Source organism: Phascolarctos cinereus, unplaced genomic scaffold, assembly GCF_003287225.1.
Source record: "Phascolarctos cinereus isolate Bilbo 61053 unplaced genomic scaffold, phaCin_HiC Scaffold_5;HRSCAF=322, whole genome shotgun sequence".
Classification (NCBI taxonomy): Eukaryota; Metazoa; Chordata; class Mammalia; order Diprotodontia; family Phascolarctidae; genus Phascolarctos; species Phascolarctos cinereus.
The window spans coordinates 215451061-215476893 of NW_027555958.1; the positions used below are offsets into that span (position 1 = coordinate 215451061).

The 25833-nt window shown below is 37.3% G+C and overlaps 1 protein-coding gene across 12 annotated transcripts in view; it reads right to left on the reverse strand.

Annotated features, from left to right (window-relative positions):
- MLIP (muscular LMNA interacting protein) overlaps positions 1-25833 on the reverse strand; it is a 416101-nt gene that overhangs the window by 247465 nt on the left and 142803 nt on the right. Inside the window, exon 1 of one of the 12 annotated variants that reach the window (XM_078155318.1) lies at positions 24946-25108. The exons of the other annotated variants lie outside the window; for them this stretch is intronic. Coding sequence (XP_078011444.1) covers positions 24946-24981 — 36 coding nt within the window. The 5' untranslated portion in view covers positions 24982-25108. Of the gene's footprint in view, positions 1-24945; positions 25109-25833 lie in introns of those variants that run through there. 12 annotated transcript variants of the gene reach the window in all.

Here is a 25833-nt window from a genome sequence, read left to right on the forward strand (position 1 = left end):
CTGGTAAGCCAGTGAAGGCTCAACTAGAGAGGGGAGAGAATGGAGCAATAGAGAGGGAGAGAAAGGAATGAATGCAAATGATGCTGAGGAGGAAGACTTGAAAGGATGTCTTAACACAGGACATATGGGAGACGGAAAGGTTGATTCTAAGATTGGGAACTGGGATGACGAGAAGAATGTAGTGCTCTCAACAGCAAAAGGGAAATTAGAAAAAAGAGGTGGCTTTGGAGGGAAAGACAATGTATACGTTGAGCTTGAGATGCCCATGGAGCACCCAGATGAAGATGTCTATTTGTCTAATTGGAAAGATGAATGTTTAGGTTTGGGAGTCACCTACATAGAAATGATAACCAAACTGATGAAAGGGAGGAAGGGAATAAGCATTTATATAGTGTCTACTACGTGCCAGACACTGTGCTAAGTGCTTTTTTCCAAATATTGTCTGACTTGATCCTCACAACAAACCTGCAAGGTGGGTGCTGTTACTATATCCCATTTCTTAGTTGAGGAAACTGAGGCAAAAAAAAAGTCAAGGATCTTGGTGTGGCAGGGTCACACAGCTACTAAATATCTGAGGCCAGATTGAAACTCAGGTCTTTCTGACTCTCAGTGCTCTATCCATTCCACCAACTGGCTGCTTCACGATGAAATCACCAAGAAGAAACAGAAGGTGAAGCACAGAGTTGTCCATAGGACAGTTAGGTGGCACAGTGCACCATCTGGGCCTGGAGTCAGGAAGACTCATCTTCCTGAGTTCAAATCTGTCCTCAGAACCTTATCAGCTGTGTGACCCTGGACAAGTCACTTACCCCTGTTTGCTTCAGTTTCCTCATCTGTAAAATGAGCTGGAGAAGGAAATAGCAAACCACTCCAGCATCCTTGCCATGAAAATCCCAGATAGGGTTACAAAGAGTTGGACAAGACTGAAATGACTCAACAACAACAAAAGGAATGAGAAATAGGTGATGATTAAGCAAAGGAGACTTAAGAGGATGGTATCAGACAGGTAGGAAAAGAGCAAGGAGAGAGCAGCTTCACTAAACCAGGCGGGAAAGAGAACCCAGGAGGATACTACTCCCAGTATAGGAACCTCTTCCACCAGTGGAGAGTGGCAACTCCTCAAAAACTAATAGCCTTGAAGAGTTTTCTAATGCCCATGGTCATATAGCTGGTATGAACCAGAAGCAAGTCAAAGTCAACCTTACTCCAAGAGCAGAACAATAGCCAGTCTCCAGTAGCTGCCTCTTGCCCCTCTGTCATATTCCTCCATCTTTACCAGTGTTGTGCAGTCATTTCAGTCACGTCTTCCCCATTTGGGGTTTTCTTGGCAAAGATACCGGTGTGGTTTGCCATTTCCTTCTCCAGCTCATTGTATTGATGAGGAAACTGAGGCAAACAGGGTTAAATGACTTGCCCAGGGTCACACAGATAGTATCTGAGACCAGATCTGAATTCAGGAAGAGGAGTCTTTCTGACTTCAAACCCAGCACTCTATTCACTGTTCCACACCACAGTACAAATTCAGATTTAAAAAAAAAATCCAAAACAAACTGTTATTCAAAATAGTAGTAATGAGAAAATTTATAGAACTGAAAAACTCTCTTCTTGGGTCACTGTTAGGGAAGGCAAAATCTCATCAGGAAGAAGGTCTCCTCTATGGATGCATAAACACAGAAGGAAAAGAAATTAAAATAGAAGCCAATACTTCTTGTCACTTTTAAAACACAGTGCCATCCCAGCATGCTATATTCTTTTTCATCCTTTCTCCCTTGTAGTCTCTTCTCTTCCAAAGCATGAGATGTGTATTTGCACAGAATTTCCATCTGAGTGGGATTTGAAACTTCTCTGGCCACCGTGTGGAATTCTAATGAGAGGGTCACATGTTAACAACTAGGTTTTCAAGCCTTTTATTGGGGAAAGAAAAGATATTTGCTGTTCTTTTACGCAAAGCAGCCAAGTTCCATGGGCCCAGAGAGATGAATTGCTATGGTGATGGCAAATTATTTTTTCCACAAAGCAGAAATAGCCACACTTTAATAGCTTTACATTTGTTAAATGCCAATTAACACTTCCAGTTGTCAAAGCTGCCTGAACCTCCCGCTCTCTGCCTGTGTTTGAACCACTTTATGTGTCAAAATGAGAACTAGAAAACCCTATTACACAATACCATCTCTTTCTCTACAAGTAGAGCTTATGGTATATTTCCTTAGGTTTTCTTTGATTTGGTTTGAAAGTCTTACAAGGTCAGAACCTGCACCTTTTCCCTGAGAAAACAACTGGACAGACTTATAAATCATCTGAAAAGTTTTTTTTCCCCCTGACCTTCCATTGAAATGCTTCTCAGCTTTGCTTTATCTTTTTTTTTGCAAGGCTCACTTTTATTTCTCACCCTAAAATTCCTCTTCCTTCCTGACATGACACAAAGCAGCTAAATGTCACCTCCTCCATGACACCGAACACTTTCAGACAGGAACTTACCCTCCCCTTAAATGAAGACATTACAGGCTGCAGCATCAGTAACCCTACCCCCCACGAAGGGCACCCCTGAGGACAGATCCTTTGATTTCCCACAGTTAACAAAAGGTCTATATTTACCAGCTCACTCTTGCTCAGGATGCCAGCTATCATTTCCTTTTGGTACCCAGTAAAATTAACTTGCTCTTGCATCAGTCCCACAGCAACCTGACAGCAACAAGAGATGGTCACACAGTGCAATGTAAAACATTTAGGAAAGTCTGCCTTTTACCTGGGCTTTGGTCTTTGTGCTCCCTGCTAGGCTGCCCTGGTGCACTTGGAAGTCATTGTTCCCGTTCTCACTCAGAAGCCACTGCTTTGGAAGCATCACATAAGGCAGTGAGCAAACCAATGACTGAGGTGGGAAGGAAGCCTTTCACAAAAACAACCAAAAAAATCTAAAAAGAGGTAAGTGGAATACTGCCCTCCCTGCTAGCTAGCATTTTGTCAGCTCTCAATTGTAGTTTTAGAGAGAGGCACATATATAGACATAAATATATATAAAGATAGAGAAAGACAGGCAGACAGACAGACAGACAATGGCCTACTATGAAGTCTCCAACTGCTACAAATGGGTCATTAGTAGCAAAACTATGCCTTCCTCATCTTTGTACATAGTTCTTTTATACAGCAGTGTCTTAAATGAATAGATATGCTACGAAAAAAAAAAAGCTGTATAGGATTGGGAAGAAAAAGAATATTATTTTGGCAACCACCGTGCATCTCATCACAAAAATAAGTTGGTAACATTCAAAGTGAGCAATTAGGGGTAGGAGAGACAAGAAAACATAGGCAAGGATTGGTGTATGTTTGAACAAAGAGACAAATAATATACAGTGATGGGTTAAAAAGAAGCCAATAAGATATATTATCAGTCCTCTGCATCTAAATAGCAGATAGCAACATAGGAGCATCTGGAATCCCTGAAGTATTTCACCACTTAACAAAAATAGCATGAAAAAAGAGCATGAAATCAATTTTTTTCTTAACCCGCCTCCACTCTCTCCCCACCCTGCCAAGCCATCTTTCCATCCTTCATAACACTTACCAGACTAATTTTCCTCGTGCACAAACCCAGTCTGCTCAAAGATCGTCAGTGGCTCCCAACTTCCAACTAAACAAAGTTCGCACATCTTTGGCTGGCATCCGAGGACATTTCCAATTTGGGGCCATCCTATCTTGCCAGACTTAGTTCATATTATTTCTTTCAACACTATCCTTTCCATTCTATCCTGGTTGGAATACTCTTTCCCAAAAATATACCTTGTATTTTTCCACCTCTGTGCTTTAGCTTGTAGTGTTCCGCATGCCTGGAATATCTCCCTACTCCCTCTTCTCATCTGTTGAGTTCATATGTGTCCTTTAAAGCCCAACATAATAATAGCTTGCTTTAACATACGGATGTAAGGTTCGTAAAAAACTTTATTCTCATCTGATACCCACAACAACCCTGTGAAGCTGAAGCTATAATTATCCACATTTCATAGGTGAGGCAGCTGAGACTGAGAGATGTTAATTGACCTGTCCAGATTCACTGGGTTAGTAAATGAGTGAGTCAGGATTCAAACTCAAGTGTTTCTAATTTCAAGCCCAACACTCTATCCCCTGCACCAATTACCTGCTTCTATAAATGTTATCCCTTTAATACCTTCCCCTTTCAGTTTGCCCTTATGTACTCTTGCCTTTGTATGTGCTAGATGTTTGCATGTTCTTTTATCCATTAGAATGTATGCTCACTGAGAGCAAAGACTGTGCTTTGTTTTGGTTTGTTCTGTTTGATTTTTTTTTCTTTTTTTTTTCTTTTTGCTTTTGCTCTCAGCACAGTGTTTGGCCCAAAATTAGCACTCAATTAATGTTTCTTGACCAACTTATTGACTGTCTGGAGTTTTTCTGTGATTCCTCCTCCTTCATTTAGTAACAATCTTCCCCGTTCCGGTATTACATAACATTTGTCTCCAAAGGCAGCATCAGAGCAGTAGAAAATGCCTTAGACTTGGTCTGAAGATTCATATTCTAGGGCATGCTGGAGCACCAGTTCCTGCTGGATACCAGTAAGCTAATTGTTAAATTTGTAATGTGAGCATTTACACTTCAGAAATCAGCAAGCACCATAAATCAGGACTTGATTCATTATTTTGTTGATTTTATAACATTCAGAAAGTGAGAGAAAAATGTTGATAATGCATATTAAACTGTAATGGATATACTCTCTGGGGCTCAGTTTCCTCATCTATAAAAGTAGGGGTTTGGCTTAGATAATCTTTACGTTCCCTTCTAACCAATCTATGAATCTTACCACATCTATGAGTCTTATCATGTCTTCCATACTCAATGTTAGAGTCCCCTTCTAGGCTAGAAGCCACATAAGGACTTCTTTCCCCAGCCAAGTCCCCCCAACCATGTTACTTTGGATTCATTTGGATATATTTTGTTTTTATTTAACAGAATGTAAACTTTTTAAAGTCGTGATCTATTTTGGTTTTGCATGTATCTGCAAAGCTTAGAATAGTGCTCTGCATACAGTAGGTACTCCATAAACACTTCAATTGAATAAAGTTCCACTCCAGAACTACACGAAAAAAGTAAATGTGATTGGGAAAAAAAAACTTCAGAAATTCAATTGATTGGAGTAGTCAGCTTCCAGTATTTCTATTTTCTAAGTATTGATTTTCTTCAACTCTGTGATAGCCATATTTGTACTCTGTCAACAAAAGATACTATGCCCCAAGGGCAACATGTACACTGAGAAATGCAGAGGAGAATAATAAAGTTCAAATGCAGGGACATAGACTTGTCCTTTCCTGAAGTTACATATTACTCTCAGAATTCTGCATTAATTACTTGAATTCCTTTCCCTTAAGCAAAACAAATTAGACCTTTGTGGGTCATGGAAGTACCCTGAGTAAAAGAATGGCACAAAAATGTTCCTTGAGGTATGAGGGAGAAAGTTATTGACAGTAGAGTTTGATCTTACTATTGCACAATCTCTAAGCACGGTGACAATTTAAGAAAGAAAAGCAATCTAGGCAAGAGATTCCAAGCTAGCTTCGAAGCAGAAAGTCTTAGGTTCAGGCCCCCTTATAACATCTACTATTTGTGTGATCTTGGGTAATTCATTCAACCTCCTCTAAGTATCCCAGAGAACTTGCTAAGATAAATGTTACAGATGAGTTGCCAATTTGCACCAGTAGAGGGATTTTCATAAAGAATTCTCTACACTGATGAAATCAGAGATGTCAAATATACATAATCTATACATACTACATACATACATGTGTATGTGTATCCTCGGGTGTATATGTGACCATGTGGAGTATCATGTAGTCTCATATACATATATGTATACATGCATACCTATATGTGTATACATATAGCATCATGGAGTTGGCTGTAAGTTAGAAAGACCTGAGTTTTGACACATATTAGCAGGGTAACCTTGAGCAATTGAACAAATCACTTACAATGGATCTAGGCAACTTCCAAAGATTGTAAGTAGCAGAGACAGTCCCAACTCCTTATTGGCAAAGGGAATTTTCTCACCCAAGAGCCTTATTTCAATGAAATCACATGTCAAGTCTCTATACGTATAGTCACTATTTAGTATATATATAGTCACTATTTACTATATATATCATTATGTGTAATATTCACCATATATGAGTATATACATATATGTATACATACTTGCATACAGATATAGGTATATAGTTAATATATGTATTATATTATTATATGTACTATATTAACTATATACCTATATCTGTATGCAAAGTAAAATGTGTATATCTTTTCTATGTATGCATACATTACAAACATATGTACATACAAGTATATATATTTGTATATGTATGCATATAATGAACGTCTAAAATCACAGAATAAAATAACTACAAAGAATCTTGGAAATCATGCAGTCCAAGCCTCTCATTTTACAGATGAGGGAATTGAGGCTCATAACCTCTAAAATCAGTGTACTGAATGTTAAGTAAAATATAAGAATAGGTAATACTAATGATTTTTCAAGACAACTTTTTTTTCTAAGTTTTATGTATGTGTGGAATAATGAGTAGATAATTATTCTAAGTTCTATCCTGTACTTTTGAGTGGATCAAAACCAATTTAAATTTTCATTTCTATTTCTATTCTTTCCCATGCTTCCATATTATTATTGTCTTCCCAAACTCTCAAAGCCTAGAATAATAAATTAGCAGCTTGATATGGTCAAATCTGAGAGGGAAAACATTCAGGTCATTCCTTTCTCTCTTCTTCCACCCTAGGAATTGAATTCAATGAGCATTTTTTTTTTTAAAAATCATTCTGCTGCCCTCAAGGAGCTTACATTCTACTGAAAAAATACAAGGTATACACAAGTAAGTGAACATTAAATATTATACAAAGTAACGCAAGATAATTTCAAGAGGAAGAAAATATTAACAGTTGCGGGGGTGGGGGCATGATCGAGAAAGGCAGACACCATATGTAGCAGGCAAAATCTAAGCTGAAGTACCTAGAAGATGGAGATGAGAAGGAGCTACATTCCAGTCACAGGTATACAGGCATCACATGAAATGATGTTTACTGAGAACTCTTACTAGGTCATTTTGACTGTACTTGAGAACTCAGAAAGGGGAAGCTAAGGCATGTATGTCAAACTACTGTTCCCAAACTGTTGCCACAGACAAGTCAGACTCTGGAAATAGCAAAGACTGCCCCAGAGTTCATTAGTCTGGTGACATTCTTTTGGACTTGATTTGAAGACTTGTGGAAAAGGAAAGCTGGAAGAATTCATCTATTTTCCCCATGCCTTATGAGAGGAGGTTTGTTGGGTAGGGTCAAATAATGCACTTGATTTCTACATACCTATTCCCCTGGCCTCTTCCTCCTGGGGCTCTGGAAGATTGCTTTTGGAAGGCAGCAGTACTTGGAAATGATAAGAATAATTGACCCTGACCAGCACCACCCTGATTCCCTTCTTAGTTAGGAAAGGAAGACAAAAAATGAGATACCAATGTCTGTCACTCTTGGATACTAAGCAAAAGTAGCCAGTGTTTATGTTGTTTAGTTCCTAACTGTACCCCAGTTGCATTATGTGAATGACTAATGCAAAAAAGATCAGGAGACTATCTACACCCTGGTTATGTACTTAAGGCCCTCACAGGCAGGCGTTTGGGAAGATTCTTTGATCTTTTAAAGAGATAGGCCATATTATCCCTGCTTCAGCATGAACTAAGGCACAGAATGGGAATAGGGTAAAGATTCCATTTGGGTTTTCTATGGAAAAGACAGATGTATTATAATCATCTTCCCTAAGCAACCACAAGTTTCCCATAGGCAAGAGAGCCTAAAAGGATATAATTATGTATGTGTTTCAGTACAACTTGAATAAGCTCTTGAGAGGAACATTCACAGCTAACTTTCCATTGTTCAGGGGTTTCTTGATCCCATGTTATATGTTACAAGTAGAGCTTCTCTTAAACTAAAGAAACTGGAAAACCAAAACATAAAAAAACCCTTACATACCAAAAAAAGAAATACTGGAAAGCAAAGAATATATCAAAATTGAGAGGAAAATAATTATTGAATTGATAAATAAGCTTTTAAAAAATAGGCAAACCAATACCTAGTCCAACCTTTAGAAAAGAAAGAACACTAAATTGTCATGTAAAGCCAAAATATTAAAAAGGAAAAAGCACAACAAATGAAGAAATAAAGGAAATTATTAGAAACTAGTTTGCTCAATTATGTGCCAACAAAAATAATTTAAATGAAAAATATATCTATGAGTACAAAAAAGAACAGTATTAAAAAGTGTAATATGGGGGGTGGGGGGAAGCCAGTGGAAAGGTAGGTAAGATTCAGATTATACAATGTTGGTTATCACACAATGTGGCTGTTACAGTGTACAACGTTCTCCTGGCTCTGCTCACTTCATTCAGCATCAATCCATACTAGTCTTTCAAGGTTTTTCTGAAGTCTGCCTGCTCATCATTTCTTATAGCACAATAGTATTCCGTTACATTCTTATACCACAACTTGTTCAGCCATTCCCCAATTAATGGGCATTGCCTCAATTTCCAATTCTTTGCCACCACAAAAAGAACTGCTATAAATATTTTTGTGCATGTGGGTCCTTTTCTAATTTTTATGATCTCTTTGGGATACAGACCTAGCAGTAGTATTGCTGGGTCAAAGGGTATTTTATAGCCCTTTGGGCATAGTTCCAAATTGCTCCCCAAAGTGGTTGGATCCATTCACAACTCCACCAACAATGCATTAGTGTTCCAATCTTCCCACATCTGCTCCAACATTTATCATTCTCCTGTTTTGTCACGTTGGCCAATCTGATAAGAGTGATGTGGTACCTCAGAGTCGTTTTGATTTGCATTTCTCTAATCAATAGTGATGCAGAGGTTTTTTTCGTATGACAATAGATGGCTTTAATTTCTTCATCTGAGAACTGCCTGTTCATATCCTTTGACCATTTATCAATTGGGGAATGACTTGAATTCTTATAAAATTTGACTTAATTTTCTATATAGTTTAGAAATGAGGCCCTTATTAGAAACAGAAGTAGCCCTTCTCAGCAATGCAAGGATCTAAGACATCTCCAAAGGTCTCCTGATGGAAAATGCTATCCACATCCAAAGAAAGAACTATGGAGTTTGAACAAAGCATACTATTTGCTATTTTTTTCTTCTGTTTTGTTTTGTTTTCTCTTTCTTGTGGTTCCTCCTATTGGTTCTACTCTTTCCTTACAACATGACTAATGTGAAAATATGTTTAATAGGAATGTATATGTATAGCCTATATCAGATTGTGTGCCGTCTTGGGGAGGGAGTGGGTGAGGGAGGGGGAGAAAAATTTAAAACTCAAAAGCTTATGTAAGTGATTGTTGATAAATTAAAATAAATTAATAAAAAATTTAAAAAAGATTCAGATTATGCAGTCCTTTCAATTTAAGTCCTGCCTCAAACTTTTGAGACTCCTAAAACAACAATAATTGAGTCAATATCTCTCCACATTCTTCAGGATCTTGATAATATGTTTCTTTATTGCTTCCTTTTTATTTCATAGCAAATAATTGTAGTCATATATTAGATTGCAGAAATTATCACTTGACTGAATAAATGTACTATCACCATTAAGTATAATTGCGTGCCTCAGACACCAGTTTTAAAATGCCCTATGAGAGTTGAATTACAGCGTTTGTCTCTGAGATAGAAAGATCTGAGTTCAGATTCTGCCTTCCAGACTCATTAGTTCTGTGACCTTAGGTTAGGATCAGGCTTAGTTTCCTCATCTTTAAAATGGGAATAACTCTTTGCCGTATCTGCTTCACAGTGTTGTTGTGAGGTTCTGATAAGAAAATGTGTATAAAGCACTCTGTAAAACTTAAAACTCTGTAAATATCAATCCTTATTTTATGCCTAATCATAATAATGATGTGGATTTTATTTAAAATTGTCATTAATAAATCATAATAAAGGAGAATAAGCAATCAGAATGCTAGAGCTTGAAAGGACTTTTAGAGATAATCTATTCTAACCTCCTCCCCTGATTTTATAGAAAGTATGTGGGTCAATTGCCATAGAAACAATTCAACTTTGGAATGACATTGACAGTATCAAGTCAAAATAAAGCTCTCTAGACTTTTATTAAGGGCAGCTAGGTGGAGCAGAGGGTTAGAATACTGGGCCAGGAGTCAGAAAGACCAGAATCAAATATGACCTCAAGGCTCTTAACTAGGTGTGTGACCCTAGACAAGTCACTTATCCCCTGCCTGCATAAAACTAGAGAAGGAAATGATAAATTACTACAGTATCTTTACCAAGAAAACACTTTGTCCATGGGATCATGAAGTCAGACATGACTCAACAACAATAGACTTTTATTAGAGATGGGAGAAAAAAGGCACCCAATGAGGATGTTTATGGGAAATTCAAGTATAATGGAACTCTGTCCTCTAATCAGGCTCACTTTTTCCTGTGGGCAAAGAAAACAACTGCCTCATTCATGTAGACAATTCTTCACTTAAGACCCTTAGGCAAGATTAAAAAATAGAAACTACTTCTATGATCTCTCATATCTATGGTCACTAAGTGCTCTGGTAAGAACAATCCTTTATCAAAAATTTACAACAGACAAATTTGATCTCACAAACCTTCCAGGCAATCTGAGCTCAAGTCAGCCTACATCACAATCCTAACTAATCACGCATTACTGAAAAATGGGTAACTCTAAAAGAATTTCTTGGAAGTAAAAGTTCTGAGGCAAATGAATTAAGTGGAACCAGGAGTAGTATGCAAAGCACACTACACAATGACAATGATTATATAAATAGAAAGGAGAAAAAAAGACACTGTGTTATTATAATGACTAAACTTAATCCCCTGGGCAAGCTAGGTGGCTCAGTGGAGAGAGCTCTAGGGCTAGAGTCAGAAAGACCTTGAGTTTAAATTTGGCCTCATCTACTTACCAGCTATGTGACCTTGGGCAAATCACTTAACCTCTGTTTGCCTTAATCCACAGGAGAAGAAAGTGGCAAACCACTCCAGTATCTTTGCCAAGAAAACCTCATGAGTAGCGTGGTCCATAGGGTCACAAAGAGTCAGACACAACTGAACTGAACAACAAAGCTTAATCCCAAAGACGAGATATAAGAATGACCTCTCCCATCTTCAAAAGAGGTGGGAAACTGTGGCTGCAGAAACTGAATATAACAGAAAACTTGACTGATGTGTTAGATAGTTTTGCTGAACTGCTTTTTTCTTAACTTTTTTTTCAATAAGAGTTCTTTGGATCAGAGAGGAGATATATTGGGAAATAAAGGGGATATAAAAACAAAAGACAAAAGATACTGGTAGAATAATTTTTAAAAGGAAATACATGTTCTGATGGCTTACATGTCTTCTAATAATAGAGGCAGGGTTGGAGGGGAGAGTCATTATGGGGGAAAAGAGACAGAAGGTCATTCACAAAACTTTGTGCAGAGCCTTCCAAGGAGCTCATGGGGTTTTGCCTCCAACAACCATCAGAGGAATATTTGTCTGAAGGGCAGATAGGTAGTGCAGTGGATAAGTACCAGGACTGGAGTCAAGAAAACTCAATGTTCCTGAGTTCAAATCCAGCTTCAGACACTTACTTACTATGTGACCCTAGGCATGCCACTTCACCCTGTTTTCTCCAGTTTCTTCATCTGTAAAATCAGCTAGAGAAGGAAATGGCAAACCACTCAAGTACCTTTGCCAAGAAAACCCCAAATGATGTCACAAAGAGTCAGACATGACTAAAATACAATTGAGCAACAGCACAAAGAAATTCCATGTGCCTCCATTCTATTTATATAAACTCTCAGTTATGAAACAGTGCTTGATTTGGGTGAGGTCATTGCATTTAATCTTGGCTCCATACAGGAATTTTGTATTGATTTCAATCATTTTCATTTATGTCTGATTCTTCATGACCCCATTTGGAATTTTCTTGGCAAAGATACTGGAATGGTTTGCCATTTCCTTTGCCAACTCATTTTACAGGTAAGGAAACTGAGGCAAACAGGGTTAAGAGATTTGCCTAGAGTCACACAGCTAGTAAATGTCTGAGGCCCCATTTGACCTCAGGAAGATGAGTCTTCCTGACTCCAGGCCTGGCAACCTATTCATTGTGCCACCCAGCTGCCCAAAATATTTTCATCCATTTATAAACAGGGAAGTGGAGGTCCAGAAAAATTAAGTAATTTGCCCATTATCACATAAATAAGAAGTAGGAGATCAAGGATTCAAACCCAGGACTGAGTTTGTTTGTTTGTTTTCTTTCCCTACTGTACATTTTCTTCATAAAAAGCCCATGAGAAAAGCATATAAGTATTTTATGCCCACTTTACAGATAAAGGAAACTGAAGCACAGAGAAATGGAGCAACCACCACCCAGCTATTGTCAGAGGGCCTTAAAATTTGCAAAGCATTTTTACATTTGTCTTCTCATTTTAGTCTCATAATAACCCTGTGAATCATGTACTACAGGTAGTATTAGCTCCATTTTACAGATGGGGGAATTGAGGCTCAGAGAGTTTGAATGACTTTCCCATGGTCACATAGCTTATTAGTGTCAGAGACAGGATTCAAAGTCAAGGTTTCCTAACTCCCAGTCTTCTATCTAGTAAACAAATGAAAAAGATGAAACTGGGCCCCAGGACCCCATTGATACTTATTACTACAAAAAGATGTTGGTCTCAGAAATATAATAGCATAAAAAACTAGCAACATTTTTCCCCCGTGATTCTTCCTCCAGTTTGACCTATATATAAACCGACTGGAAAGAAGAAACAACATAGAGTTGAGAGACCTACAGTAGGCCATGAACAATTTGTGTGAGCTCAAACAAATCATGTCATTTCTATGAGCCTCAGTTTCCTCATCTGAAAAAAAGTGAGGGGGTTGAACTGGAAGACCTTTAACATTGCTTTCCAGTTCCAAAATCCAAAGATCATGAAATCACCAGAGAGTAAGGTTCCTGGGATTTAGAATGAGAAGGCAAAGTCAAGGTCAGACTGAAGAAGAATCATGTAAGTTACATGAAGTCAGCGTTATCATAGAAAAGATAATAAATCTGAAGCCAGTCAGCTCTATTTTGATCAGTATCCTCACTTTGATACAACACATTTGCCAGCTCTCTACACAGAAGAACAATTTCCAACCCTACAGTTCTCAACAAGTCAATTCCATAGAAGTACTACTAAGTAGTATTACGAATGGTTGCAGAAGAAAGATGCTCATCATCTTAACAGTAACTTGCCCAGGGTTTCCACAGCAAATGCTTTTTATTGGTACTCTTAAGTGTAGCAGACAACTTCTGAGGAGGTGGTATTGAAGAAAAGCCTACTGGATTTGTACTCTAAGGATTTGGATCCAAATTTTGCTTCTTCTACTTGTGTGATCTCGACCAGCTTATTTAACTTCTCTGGGTTTCAGTTCGTCATCTGCAAGATGAAGGAGGTATACTTCTACATGATGCCTTTCCTGATCCTGCTAGCTGCTAATACTCTGCCCCACCAATATTACCTTACATTTATTTGATATGTATATGTCATCTTTCCCAAAAGGTTGTAAGCTCCTTGTTTTTATATCCCCAGAACCTAACACATAGTAGGCACTTGATAAATGCTTATTGATTGATAAGATTAATTCTAAAGTCTCTTCCAGCTCTAAATCTCTGCTCCTGTGAAATATGATAAATCGTGTACTCTTTTTCAGTGGGCCATAAAATGTGCATAATAATAGTGTGCAGAAGACTGAAATTCAAGCCTTGCCCTATCACTTATGAGCCATGTGACCTAGGGAAGCCACTTCACCATTCTGAGTCTCCAATTATTTCATCAACAAAAGTGAGAATAATAACAATGGCAGTAATAATAATAATAATAATAATAATAATAATAATAATAATATATGATCTACTTACCTCATGGGGTCATTGGGAAGAAAGTACATTATAAATTGTAAAGCACCCAATGAATCTGAATTATCATTACAATTAGGATAGTCCTTTCATTATATCCCCCAACAGGGGAACAAAACAATTAAAGAAAATGAATCCCAACTGACAGGTTAGAGTCATAAGACCTGGAGTCTACAGTTTGATTCTCCCAGACCCAAGAATCTCATTGTATGGAAACTCCTTCCACTGAGGAATAACAGCAACACATCTGTAACTTATACTCCTAGAGAATTTCCTGGGACACTGTGAACTACTTTGGAATAGTGATGCTTCCAGCCCAGCACCCTCAGCTATTATCCTGGGAAGCAACCCCTGTGGAGATGCAACCTGACAGCTGCTCCTACAGGTGCTACTAAGCTACATAGCCACTAAGACTTGGAAAATAAAGTTTTTGCCATCAAGATCCTCATCACTGTCAAATGAATCAACATTAGAAACTAATATCATTTTACTAGCAGCAATGATACTAATGATGAGGCATTAACACCTGCTTTACCACTACACCTCAAGGACTATAGGACTTTTCCAAAAACCTTCCATAAGAGTTGTCTCCCTCATTAGAATGTTAGCACAATACCTTCCACATAGTGTTTAATAAATGCTTTTATTCATTCATCCATTTACTCATTGCTATCAAGTATATGTCATGGTCAGGAAACCCAGTTCTTTCTGATTCTAAAGCTACTTGACCTGCCACACCACATTAATTCTCCTAAGATTTGGTATACAAACTTACATGCAATATTTTTAGAGTAAAAGGTGCCAAGTTAAAAGCTCAGTGCATTTGAATCTGAACAAAGAGGCCTTGTAGAAAGCTTCCTCAGAGAAGAAATATTTTACATCCATGTGCATTAACTGAAAATACCACTAAGTTTAAAAGAAAGTGATGAAACTATTAAGAAAAATATACGTGGTTATTGCTTTAGGTGTTTACAAACTGTTGTGAAAAAATGGATCCTACAAGGGAAGGTCTGATTATTATTAACAATAACTCAGTAACTATTTAAATTTAAGGTCTCTGCATCAAGACAGTCATGGAGCCAAACAACATAGCTGTAGTCAGTATTATGGAAAGTTAGCACAATAATTGCATCTTGAATTTCAAAGACCATCAGGTTTTAAATTGGTGACCTCAAATGTAAACAACTAAAAACTAGCCCGAAGGCACAAAGGCCAAGAAAGGGACTACTTGTTATCATTTAAACAAAAATATTTTATGGTTAATTTTTAGGCCCAAATCTTATTTTATATGTACCAGCTGCAAACATACACACTATACTTGTCTCAATTCACCAGTTGCTCTGTTATTTTCTCATTGTTGGCATTCCTTCTACTGATGCCAATCACAACCTGCCTATGCCCACAGGTTCTAAAAGGCAGCTAGGTGGTGCAGTATATCAAGTGCTAGGCTAGTAGGATTCAGGAAGAAAGATCTACCTTCAAATCCAGTCTCAGCTGTATGATTATGGGCAGGTTACCAAACTTTCTGTAAGCCTCAGTTTCCTCATCTGTAAATGAAGATAATAATAACACCTACTTTACAAGGTTGCTGTGAGGATCCAAAAAGATATAGATGTAAGGTGCTTTGAGAACCTTAAAGCCCTATATAACAGTTAGCTATTATTGTCCTTAATTAATCTTGTCTAGCCCTCTTATAAATCCTTAATGGAAGCTCTACCCAGCATTCTGGAAACCTTCCTCTAGGGTTTTTTTGGTGTATGTGTGTACATGTGTGTGTATACACACACACATATACACACATACATATACACATATACATACATGTATATATGTGTGTGTATGTGTATAGTATAGATACATATGCACACACATATATTCATGTATATGTGCGTATGTCTATGTGTTGTACTTGGATAGAGATAGATAGATAGATAGATAGATAGATAGATAGATAGATAGATAGATAGATAGATAGACAGATAGGTAGATATGCCAGTACAGTACTCAATCTGTCCATCTATTACTCATCACTCTCATTACTTGACTGGTAATGCATATTGTTCCAGTAATGCATATACTTGAGAATGTCTTTTAAACTACATCTTATATGTAGGTCATTGTTTCAGCCTTCTTGCATGTATGATGAGCCTTTTTAAGGCAGTTAGGCAACCTGACCCTAAGTCAAAAAGATCTGCATTCAAATCTTGCCTTAGACATCTATTAACTGTTTGATCCTAGGCAAGTCACCTAACCACTCTTTGTTTCTGTTTCCTCATTTGTAAAATGGGGTGATAATAGTACCTAACTCATAGAGTGGTTGCATCAAATGAGAGAACATGTAAAGCATTTTACAAACATTAAAATGCTATATGGTGATTGTTTGGTCGTGTCCAATTCTTTGTGGCCCCCATTTGGAGTTTTCTCCACAAAGATACTGGAGTGGTTTACCATTTCCTTCATTTTACAGATGAGGAAACTGAGGCAAACTAGATTAAGTGATTTGCCTGGCGTCACAGAGCTAATAAGTGTCTGAGGCCAGATTCAAATATAACTCAGATCAACCTCTTTATTCAATGCTAGGACTAGCTCATCCTCTGGGTATAATAACAGCTCAAGATAACATATGATGATGATAAACTAATACAACGCATTACCCATGCAACTGCTTTTCATAATCTGGGCAACATGCATTCTTCAATTCAATTCAACAAACACTTATTAATCACCTATGGTTTACCAACTATCTCTTTGGTAATCTAATCTAGAATTTTGCTAGAGATAGAAGTTGAATTTACAGGCCTACAGTTTACTGGTTCTTTCCTTTTTTCCTTTTTCTCTTTCCTTTTTGAAAATAGGGATACCTGAAGGAGCAGCTAGGTGGTGCACTGGATAGATCACTGGCCCTGACGTCAGGAGGACCTGAGTTCAAATGTGACCTCAGATCAAACACTTGACACTTACTAGCTGTGTGACCCTAGGTGAGTCACCTAACCTCAATTGCCTAAAGAAAAAAGAAAATAGGGATACTTGTCCTTCTCTGATCCTGTAACATATGTCTTCTTTATTCCATTATCTTTCATTAATTCCTGTGTAGCTCAGCATTCACATCCTTCAGTTCTTGCATGACCATGGGATATAGTTTACCTAGACCTAGAGATATGTATTCATTAAATTAAAACAGTAACCTTAAAAACAGAAGATATTTAAATAGCACTCTAAGGATTGCAAAACACTTCAAACATATCATCTCATTTAAGCACCACAGCAACCCTGTAAATTGATGTTGTTATTTTATCTATTTTACAGATGATGAAACTGAGGCTGAGAGGTGAAGTGACTGTTCCAGGGTCACACAGCTAGGGCTTTCTAACTCCAAATCCACCAATGATTTCCCTATATCATTCAAGGCACTAGCTACTCATCTCAGTTACCATCTTTACATTTAACATTTTTGGCATATCCTTTCTGGTTCAAAGATCATTAATTGTTAGAGAAAACAGAAACAAAATAAGAGTCAAATAACTCTGCATTCTTGTCCCTCATCAATTACCACTATTCTATGCATCCCCAAATAGTGTTTCTATCCTTTTTTGGTCTTCATCCTTTCCCCTATATAGCTTTTTAAAAAATTTTCCATATCAGCTTTGTCAGTCTTGACATTGTTATTAAAGTATCATGAAAGGCTTCTTATATTCATCCTCTGCTACTATCATTTGCTCCCACTTCGTACACATATCAGTTAAAAATCCAAGCTTTATACTATTTGCTCTTTTTTTCCCTTCTGCTTTGTTTTGCTTTTTTCTTTCTTGTGGTTCCTTCTATTGGTTCTAATTCTTCCTTGCAACATAACTGATGTGAAAATATGTTTAATAAGAATGTATGTGTATAGCCTGTATCAGATTGTGCACCATCTTGGGGAGGGAAGGGGGAAGGGAGGGGGAGAAAATCGTAAAACTCAAAAGCTTATGGAAATGATTACTGATAAATCAAAATAAATTAATAAAATTTTTTAAAAAAAACATCTTTATCATTGAGCTCACAGCATATGTTCATGGATCTCTTTAAATAACTCCCTTTTTTCTTCCTTTTTAGAATTACTTTTCTTCCATGTTTTCAGAATTTCATTCTTGAGTAATTTCTATTTCTCCCGGGCTAACCTTCCCTATGGAATTTTAGTCTATGGGATCCTACCACTCCTTATTCTTAACATTTTAAAACCTGTACCTCCAATAGTTGAAGGTACATGCTTACATCCATCTTTTTTCTTGTCTATAAAACATTTTTAAGATAGAATACTCACATCTATCACACTAGAGGCAGCTGGTGGTACAATAGATAGAGTGTTTGTCCTGGAGTCAGGAAGACCTAAGTTCAAATCCAGCCTCAGACACTTAACTAACTGTTTGACCTTGGAAAAGTAATTTAACCTCTGTTTGCTTCAATTTCCTTAACTGTAAAATGGGGATAATAATAACACCTGCTTCCCAGGGCTGTTGTGAGGATCAGATAAGATAGTACTTGTGAAAGCACTTAGTACAGTGCCTGGTACACAGTAGATGCTATATAAATGCTTATTCCCTTCCCCGTCCCCATTTCCTGGCCTCAGTGACCCCCTCCCACACCTAGTGATCCCTTCATTAACAATAAGGAAAACTCATTAGAGAAATGTTGGCAAATCAATCCACAAAAGTCCTACTTTAATGCCTCATCAAAGCAATGAAGGTCACCCTACTTTTTTGAAAGCTATGTCAATAGAGTACAAGTCTTCAATTAAAGTCCTGGTAATAGATATTGTATATTTCCTAAGAATCTGTCAAAGTACAGAGAGACTTATCATCAGCTGGCTGGCCATTATGTGATAAAGTCTGTGGCCATGGTGGCCAACAAAACAGATAAAAATATAAAACTTTTCTCAATTCTGTGTAGCACTAGGACTTTTCTGTGTCTACAGTGAATGTGGTAGGGGTGAGAAATGAGGGCAAAATATGACACGATCATATTTTTTAGGTTATTCATAAAATATCATTCCTGGCACTGGAAATATAAAAATATTTTTCCCATTGACCAGTGAGAGGAAGCATTATTGGAAGAAGGCTTTTTAAGGAGCTGGTAAAGTTTCATAGTGACCTCAAAAGCAGTAAGAAATATGAGGATGATAGATTTCAAGTTATAAGGAACCTTAGAGGTCATTGAGTTCAGTCAAACCCTTCATCCTATGGATGAGGAACTGAAACTCACAGAAGTACTTTTCCTAAGCAAATAGTAATTTTAAAACCTAGGATAAAGATAAACAAAGAGTCATTCATAAAGGTGATAGCAGTTAGGTGCCAACATCCACTGCAGAAGATGAAGAAATTCTTCAAAGAAGTGACGAGATCTTACAAATTAAGTCAAATTATTCTTTGGCATATAGTGACTTCAATGTAAAAGTGGGCACAGGGAAGGTGTTGGGAAATTGTTTGGAAAATATTGTTTGCACACTAAGAAACTAAAGAAGCCAAGTATTACAGATTGCTCAGAAATCTCATTGCTCTATATTATGAATATTTTTTAAGGTACACCAACCATCATCACTCAAGAAAGAAAGAAAAAAAGAAACTTAGTATAACATACAGAAAAAACTTGGTTGTATATTTGGTTGTTTCAAAATGAGCTATACGTAACAAATGGTTAGGTCAAAGGTCAAAAATAACCCCAAACCTGGGGTGGGGGGATAAAGAAGGCACTAGACACAATTATAAGTATTCTAGTCAAACCTGAATTATTTAAACGGATTGTTAACTAAGAAAAAGGAGTGGATATAAGCAATGGCATTGAATCTGATTAGCACAATTTCTTGGAGAAGCTTAGCTAATGCAAAATAATGACCACAACGAGGAGGTCAAAAGAGTCCCCAAATTTCCACAGACAGCAAGCACTTAACATCAAAAAAGCATAGCAGCCAAGAACAACACCAATTTAAAGTAGGAGTTCATTTGAAAATATTACAAAGAAGGATGGTGGAAGATTACAATAAGTATTACTTCATTAAACAAGGAGGGAAAAGCAGTAAAAGGAAGAAAAATGCCTGTAAAAAGCTGGGCATGAACACAGCAAACCAACCCAGGAGTGTTTTATTGAAGATACTCTAAAGATAGTAATAGATTTTCACATACACTGGTATTTCAGAAATGCATAGCTCTAACATAATTTGCAGAGTCAAACTGTGGCTTATTCTGAGTAGCTTTGTCCTGTTTCACTTTGGTCTTGGGTTATCTATTGATGAAATAAGAACAGGCCCTGCCCAATTTTTACTCAAAATGAAAATGTCTTCCTTCTAAATACCCACACACATGGCATTGGGTCCATGAGGAAGGAAGAGACTGATGCAAAATCTGTCATAGAATGAATCTGGGCACCTAGTGTAATATTTAAGAAAATTTTCATGATGATTGGGAAAATGACAGGGCCATCAAGGATCTTCTGTTTGGGAAAGACAGGATAAATCCAATTATAGAACAGAAAGCCACACAAAGAAAGTTCCATTAATTTGTAGTTCCACCTTGGACATAGTAAGAGAGATAGTAATACAAGTAGCATTACTAAGTGTCTAGTGAACAATTCTAAATGCTAGGAGAAAGATCAAGGTACAAAGGAGGCTTTGGGAGGGGAAGCAGAGCATAAGTTGAATGATGGCATCCTCCATTAGGTTTATTTGCAATTCCTTCCACCTTTAAGCAATCACAGTGAGTACCCCAGACTCATCACTCAATCAACAAACTGATTTATTCTTTTGAGGTTTCTCTAAAAAAAGGGTACACAGAGAAGAGATCAGAAATCAGAAAGTCTAAATTAATTGCTCTTAGAGAAGAATAACCTAAATAGTATTTTAAAAGTTTTTCCAATTTAGTCAGTAAATATTGTGTTTTTAGTATGGTTCCTAAGTAGGAAAAAAAAAGACCCAACACTATTACTCAGAGATTCTTGTGTCTATCCAGCATTTGTTCTCATAATATAGTTTTATACACACACACACACACACACACACACACACACACACACACACACACACACACACACATGCTCCTCAACCTTCCCCAGTCAGAAATGAGTTATTTTTAACCATATTTTTTTCTGCTTGTGCCATGTCTAGCACTAGAACCAGAGAACTGTTATCTTATAGAGCAAGAATCACAGAAGAATATAAAACCATCAAAAAGAATAGAAATATTTTGTTAGTAGTAAAAAAAGATAATATTTATAGGACTACCATGATGGCTTGTATATAGATCACTTGATAAACATTTATTGAATTAGGTTATTTCTTCATTTTTTTTTTGAGGCAATTGGGTTTAAGTGACTTGCCCAGGGTCACACAGCTAGTAAGTGTCAAGTGTTTGGTCTGAGGCTGGATTTGAACTCAGGTACTCCTGACTTCAGGGCCAGTGCTCTATCCACTGCGCCACCTAGCTGCCCCTAATCTTTTTTTTTTTTGCTTTCTTTGGTGAGGCAGTTGGGGTTAAATGACTTGCCTAGGGTCACATAGCTACTAAGTGTCAAGTATCTGAGGCCAGATTTGAACTCAGGTCCTCCTGACTCCAAGGCCAGAGCTTTATCCACTGTGCCACCCAGCTGCCCCTCATTTTTTTTAATCTATAATCTTATGGTGTGGGGTGAGGAAGGGAGGTATTCATTCCTCTGCTAGAGATTTCAACCCATCCACACTTTCTTAACCTATGAGATTTTTGATCATGTCCCTCCATCTCTAGGTGGTACAGTGGCTACAGTGCTAGGGACCTGGCCTCAAATATTTGCTGGTTGTGTGCCCCTGAGTAAAGTCAGTTTATTTCAAGGCAACTCTCTAAGACCATTAGCTGCAAGGAATGAGCTGACCTGCACTGACAAAAGGAGTTTCCTCACCTGGGAGTTTCCATATGAACGAAATCACACGTCTAGTGGGTATCCTTATTCTCCTGGTGATGTTGTGTATCATGGAAGGCTACAACCTCACAAGAATCAAAATTGAGGATAAGTATGGTTGCTATCTTTAAATATGTCAAAGAATTTCATAAGCACTATGAACCACAAAAGATCATAGCAAAATTAATAAATTGGAAGTATTATTTTCCTTTAGCAACTAGGGAATAGAGAGGCTATTATATGAGGGATACCTTTTGAGTATATTTTTTTAAATCCCTGATTTATTTTGTGAGAAAGCCAAATTTTGATTTGTTTATTGTATTTAATTAAACAAGCCACATCTTCCACATTTCATTGAAGTCACTATCCTGCCCCCAAATATTTTCACATTAAATTAATAGCACAAGGTCAGTTTTAAAAGCATTAGGTCCCTGGTTTATAGGCTGCAACTGGTTTCTCAGTGACCTTCACTAATCTTTGAGAGTCTCACGTCCATTTTCTAAAGAACACTGACTCTACCCGTCATAACACAGTCAGTGGTCAGTGGCAAAGTTAATTGAAACTGAGAGCTACCATTTCCTCCCTTTTCAGCAGCTCCTCGCAGCTGAGAGAAAATTGCTTTAAGTAAGACTGCATGCATATTTGTGAAGGCGGTATTGAGAGAGAAGAGCAGCAAGTGATTGAAAAAATAGAGTTTACTTGTATCATTTCCTTTTGAGTTCCTGGTGTGGGGTTCAAGTACTTTTCCAAATAAGTACTTGAGGTTCTCCTCTATATACAGGGATGGAAATGCATTGAGAGGGCCAATAACCTGGCACACTTATCCCTGAGCAAATGGAAAAGAGATAGATTTTGTAAGAAGATAGGGCAAGAAAAAGTATGAAAGAAGGGTAAAGGAATGAGTGCTAATTTCCTCCTCTTATCCTAAATAGTAATAAGTAGTTAACAGCTCTTTAAATTTATCCTATGTTTTTTTATAGACCTTCTGAATTCAAATACACTTCAATGGCCATGTAATCCAACCCATACCTTAACAAAAAACCCTCAACATTCAGCATCCTTGATGAGTGGCCATTTAACTTAAGGTCAAAGACCTCCAGGGAAGAGGGAACCCAAAAACTGCAGAATCAGCCTATTCCAATCAAGAGAGCTGTTAGGAAGCTTTTAACATCATATTTGTCTCTCTGTAACCTCTACCCATTGCTGTCTACTTACCAGCCTTTTGGGAGGACCAAGAAAATTGTACTTGTTGAAGCTTCTGAGGTCAGACATGTTTGCTGTTTTCTAGTGGGAAATTTTAAAAAGTTGGATGGAAAATTATTCAAGGAAAATATTTTTGCCTATTTTCTTCTGATAGTGGCATGTATGGGGATAGGAGTCTAAATACATGAAAGGGAAGAAATATTCAATTAATATACTAAATTAACCTCATTTAATAATGCTTTTAAAAAGACAGTGAAGTGAAAGGGAACTAGCACACCTGAAAAAAAGTTCCTTTCTTGACCTAGTTCAAGGCAGCTATAGATTTTAATTTTGAAATGCAATGTGCCCTACTAACTAAAGGGTATAGCCTGAGTCTGGAAGACTTGAATTCAACTATTACCCCCAAGAACTTCATGAATGTATGACTCTGGGCAAGTCACCTAATCTTTTAGTATCCTTGTATCTCTCTAGGACTATAATTTGCAGAACTTATAAACTGCCTATCTACATCCCTGGAGAGAGTTTCCTTCTCTAAGACTTTCCTACACCTATGAAACCACAGGTCCAGACTCTTGCCCAACGAAAAGATTAAGTGAGGAAGTTATTAAAAATTAAAGCTTGTCTCTATTTCATAAAGTTCTGATATTCTCCAAATCTCCAATTCTCCAAATAATAAAACTATTTTTCCAAACTCAATTAGCAATTTAAAAAAAAATTCTGAGTATTTTAAAAAACAAAAATAACATTTCAATGACACCATAGCAATAAAATAATAATAATATAACAAAAATTGTCATTTATGTGTCACTTTAAAAATATAAAAAGAGTTTTATGTACATGAGGTAAGTATTATAGGTAGTATTGCCCTCATTTTAAAATAAAGCAAAGCAAGATTCAGAAAGATTAAGTGATTTTTCCATCAAATAGCAGCTTGTAAATGTCAAAGTTGGGATATGAGCCCAAGTCATCCCAATTCTCAGTCTATCCACTTTTCCTTAATACATAAAAATGTTACCACTTTATTTTTTAAATGAAAATGATAGGTATCAATATTTTCTTTTTAAATCAAAGCATTTTGTCCTGTGGGCAGTTAGGTGGTGCAGTGGATAGAGTACCAGACCTGAGTCAGGAAGACTCATCTTCCTGAATTCAAATCTGGCCTCAGACACTTACTAGCTATGTGACCCCGGACAATTCATTTAACTGCATTTGTCTCAGTTTCCTCAACTGTAAAATGAGCTGGAGAAGGAAATGGCAAACCACTCCAGAATCTTTGCCAAGAAAGCCCCAAACGGGGTCACGAAGAGTTGGACAATTGAAAACTACTGAAAGACAACAATAATTTTGTCTTATATAGAAAAACAACTATTTTCTAATGATAGCTATTTTTGATGCTGGAAAAGTCACTAAAACTCTATATGCCTCAGGAAGCACCCTAGAATTTAGTTACTAAGCCATACCCCAGTTGAGATCAGCATTGACGAAGATAATTACCACACTCAGAGCTCCCCGCACTGAATGAAATAACAGATCTTATATAGTCTAAGGTTTTTCCTGCTTTTAAACTTGTGTTTTTTTATCTTGTCAATCATTGATCTCTGGTTTGAATTTTTACTGATCAACAAGGCCATATGTAATAGACAAACCTGTCTGTCCCCTTCTGGGCTGCCTTTTGCTATAATCAGTAGTGTGTTCTAAATATAGGCAGTCTTCATTAAATACTATTCAGAGTCTTTGGGTTCTAAAGAGTACAGTACTATTTAATTCATCATCACAAAAGCCTGAAAAAAAGAAAATTTCTGATGGAAACATTTCAAAAATAACCTTGCAACCTTTTCGAAGTGTATTCCCCACCAGCATAATGAATCTCATTACCTGTTCTGTTTTAAGGAAACCCCGGAGACTGGTCATCTGGGTGTATTGGGCTCTGATGTGTTATCCATGCTGTAGCGAATGCTGCTATATAAGTGTGCCAATGTTTTTAAAGTCAGCATGTGACTGTGTAGGAGAAAGAGGGCACTGAAAAGTATGTGAGTTCTAGAGGTTCTAATGACATTCAGCTCAGTAGTCTGTGTGGGCCTAAAAGAATTCAGAACACAAGGAATCATTGTTTGAGTGCATAGCTTACAGAGATGGAACTAGAGAAAGATGAAATGCCCTCTTTCTTATGGGAGACATTTACTGAGACTCAAAACTGTACAATTTCAATTTCTTCAATCAGCTTACCCATTAAAAAAAAGTACAGCAGGTTCTCCCTTTAGGAACTCAGATTTCGCTGATGCTATTGAAAAATCATAATAGTTTTGTGACCTTTACAATCTACAAGGGCAGAAGCAAGTAGTCATGGTCAAATTCCTTTTCCAACAATTTATGTGGTAGATGGGATGGGGGATTTCCTGACACCCACTTGACACTTCATATGTGAGTAGTTAATCTCATGAAAACTATCCTGTGAGGGATTGTATCATGCAACATAAAATCTGAATTTTTGCCAATTTGATATTTTTAAGATTTCATTTCTCATTGTTGATAAATAGAGCAGCGTGGTACAGAACATATACTCCTCTGTTTGACATTCAAAGCCCTTTATAATCTGTCCCTCTCTTAGCTTTCTAGTCTTCTTACACATTACCTTCCTCCATCTCTTCCCTGAACCTTGTAATCCACTGGCCTCCTTGCTGTTCCTTACAAAAACACTACCAGCTCTGGACATTTTCACTGGCTGTCCTCCATGTTTGGAATATTCTACCTCCTCATCTCTGC